We start from the raw sequence: 2,016 nt of genomic DNA, 5'->3' as shown, positions 1-2,016 counted from the left end.
TCTTTCCCTTAATGATTTGTAACAACACACCTGTATCAACTGTCCACATGGATGGTTCTGTTTCTACACAGAATGATCTCTCTTCATCCTGTCAGGCTGTCTTTTACGTCACATCTTTTGGCAGAATTTATTCCTAGGTACCCTACTTTTTGTTGCTTTCGTGAATGGGATCTTTTTTCTAGTAAGTTTTTTTGTTATGTTTTTTTTTTTATTTTTATTTTTTTTTTTCCTTGCGTTATGCGGGCCTCTCACTGTTGTGGCCTCTCCCATTTGCGGAGCACAGGCTCCGGACGCGCAGGCTCAGCGGCCATGGCTCACGGGCCCAGCCGCTCCGCGGCATGTGGGATCTTCCCGAAACGGGGCACGAACCCGCGTCTCCTGCATCGGCAGGCGGACTCTCAAGCACTGCGCCACCAGGGAAGCCCCTGTTATGTTTTTAACTGATCATTATAATTAAATTTATATGTTGCTCTTATAGTCAACAACTTTGATGAATTATTTTCTTATTTTATTTATTGTTTTGGGGCATATTCTTTATTCAGCTGCATCTAATCTTCTTTTAATCCACTTAAATGACTATTCCTTTTTTTAAAAAAATTTTTGGCTGCATTGGGTTATCGTTGCAGCATGCGGGCTTTTCTCTAGTTGTAGCGAATGGGGGCTACTCTTTGTTGCAGTGTGTGGGCTTCTCATTGCAGTGGCTTCTCTTGTTGCGGAGCCCAGGCTCTAGGCACGCAGGCTTCAGTAACTGTGGCACACAGGCTCAGTAGTTGTGGCACACTCTAGAGTGCAGGCCCAGTAGTTGTGGTGCACGGGCTGAGTTGCTCCATGGCATGAGGGATCTTCCCAGACCAGGGAATTCCTAACCACTGCACCACCAGGGAAGCCCTATAGCTCTATTTCAAATCTGTTCATGCTTTTTCCTTAGTGTCCTGTTCTTTTAGAGTTCTTTCATTTCAATCATTTTCAACAAAGGTGACATGGTCTTTTTCAGACTGTCCTGTGATTTCTCGCTGCTGGGGCACCCCTTCTCCTATTGGTTACACCTGCTTACTTTCCCTTCCCGTGATCCGTTCTTCAAGGTCAAAAATCTCTCCTCTGCCAACTATAGTTCTACCTTCCACCCCATCTCCTCAGTCGTGCAGTAATTCATGAAGTTATGCCTTTCATGTCCGCTAGAACCAAAGTTCCAGTGGTTTCTAAAATGTATAGAAATAAGCTTGCACATACTAAAAATTTCCATGTGGGAACTTATACTTAGGAAGGAGTTAAAGCAAATACTTTAAGGAGATTGTATAAAAGGTTGTAGCTCAAGTCCCAGGATACAAGCAAAGCAACAACTCACATTTCAAGGCCAATGGAACTAAAAACTGTCATTTTCACAGAGTTGACAGGACAAGAAGGGACAATTTGATCCACTGTCCTGATACCAAATATTAAAGAGGAATAATTTAGAAGTTTACTTACCATTGGCAAAACTCTCTCCAATATAGTATTGTAATTCTTTTACGTTTGTTTTTGTCTGGTTTGTAACAGGATCAACATAATCTTCCATTGCTGTAACGTTCAGAAACTGACTTTGTCGAGGGCTACATGTCAGCTCACAAAACAGGTTCACTAGGTTATAAAAACAGGATGGACATCTAAAAGGAAAAGTAAACTACTCTGTATGATTTCACGGATAATAGGGCCAGCAAAAAGATGATTTAAAATAGACAAAGAATGTTTAAAATTTATTGTAAAATGGCAAATGGATTACCATGAGGACATATTAAACCTAGCAATTCCAAACCTAAAACCTCGTGTTAAAATAAAGACACCTCTTTAGAAACTGCCCTAATTACTACATTTGTGCTGCCCAGATGTAATTTCAAAAAGAGACAAATGCTCTCTGATTCTGCACTTTATAATTCAGACATGTTTTCTCTGTCTTGAAGTTAGAAGGACTTAGAAGCATCATGGGGACAATTCTGATTGAGAAGAAAAAAGGGAAAAAATGAGATTTACACATTAGTT

At 40.6% G+C, this 2,016-nt stretch overlaps 1 protein-coding gene across 1 annotated transcript in view; it reads right to left on the bottom strand.

Moving 5' to 3' along the window:
* The window catches only part of NPC1 (NPC intracellular cholesterol transporter 1), a 49,758-nt gene that overhangs the window by 34,138 nt on the left and 13,604 nt on the right, over positions 1–2,016 (bottom strand). Inside the window, exon 4 of the mRNA XM_007448620.1 lies at positions 1,468–1,643. Coding sequence (XP_007448682.1) covers positions 1,468–1,643 — 176 coding nt within the window. The remainder of the gene's footprint in view (positions 1–1,467; positions 1,644–2,016) is intronic.

The sequence above is a fragment of the Lipotes vexillifer genome, unplaced genomic scaffold (genome assembly GCF_000442215.2).
Source record: "Lipotes vexillifer unplaced genomic scaffold, Lipotes_vexillifer_v1.1 scaffold168, whole genome shotgun sequence".
In the NCBI taxonomy this organism is placed as follows: domain Eukaryota; kingdom Metazoa; phylum Chordata; class Mammalia; order Artiodactyla; family Lipotidae; genus Lipotes; species Lipotes vexillifer.
This window is presented reverse-complemented; position numbering and strand designations above follow the sequence as displayed.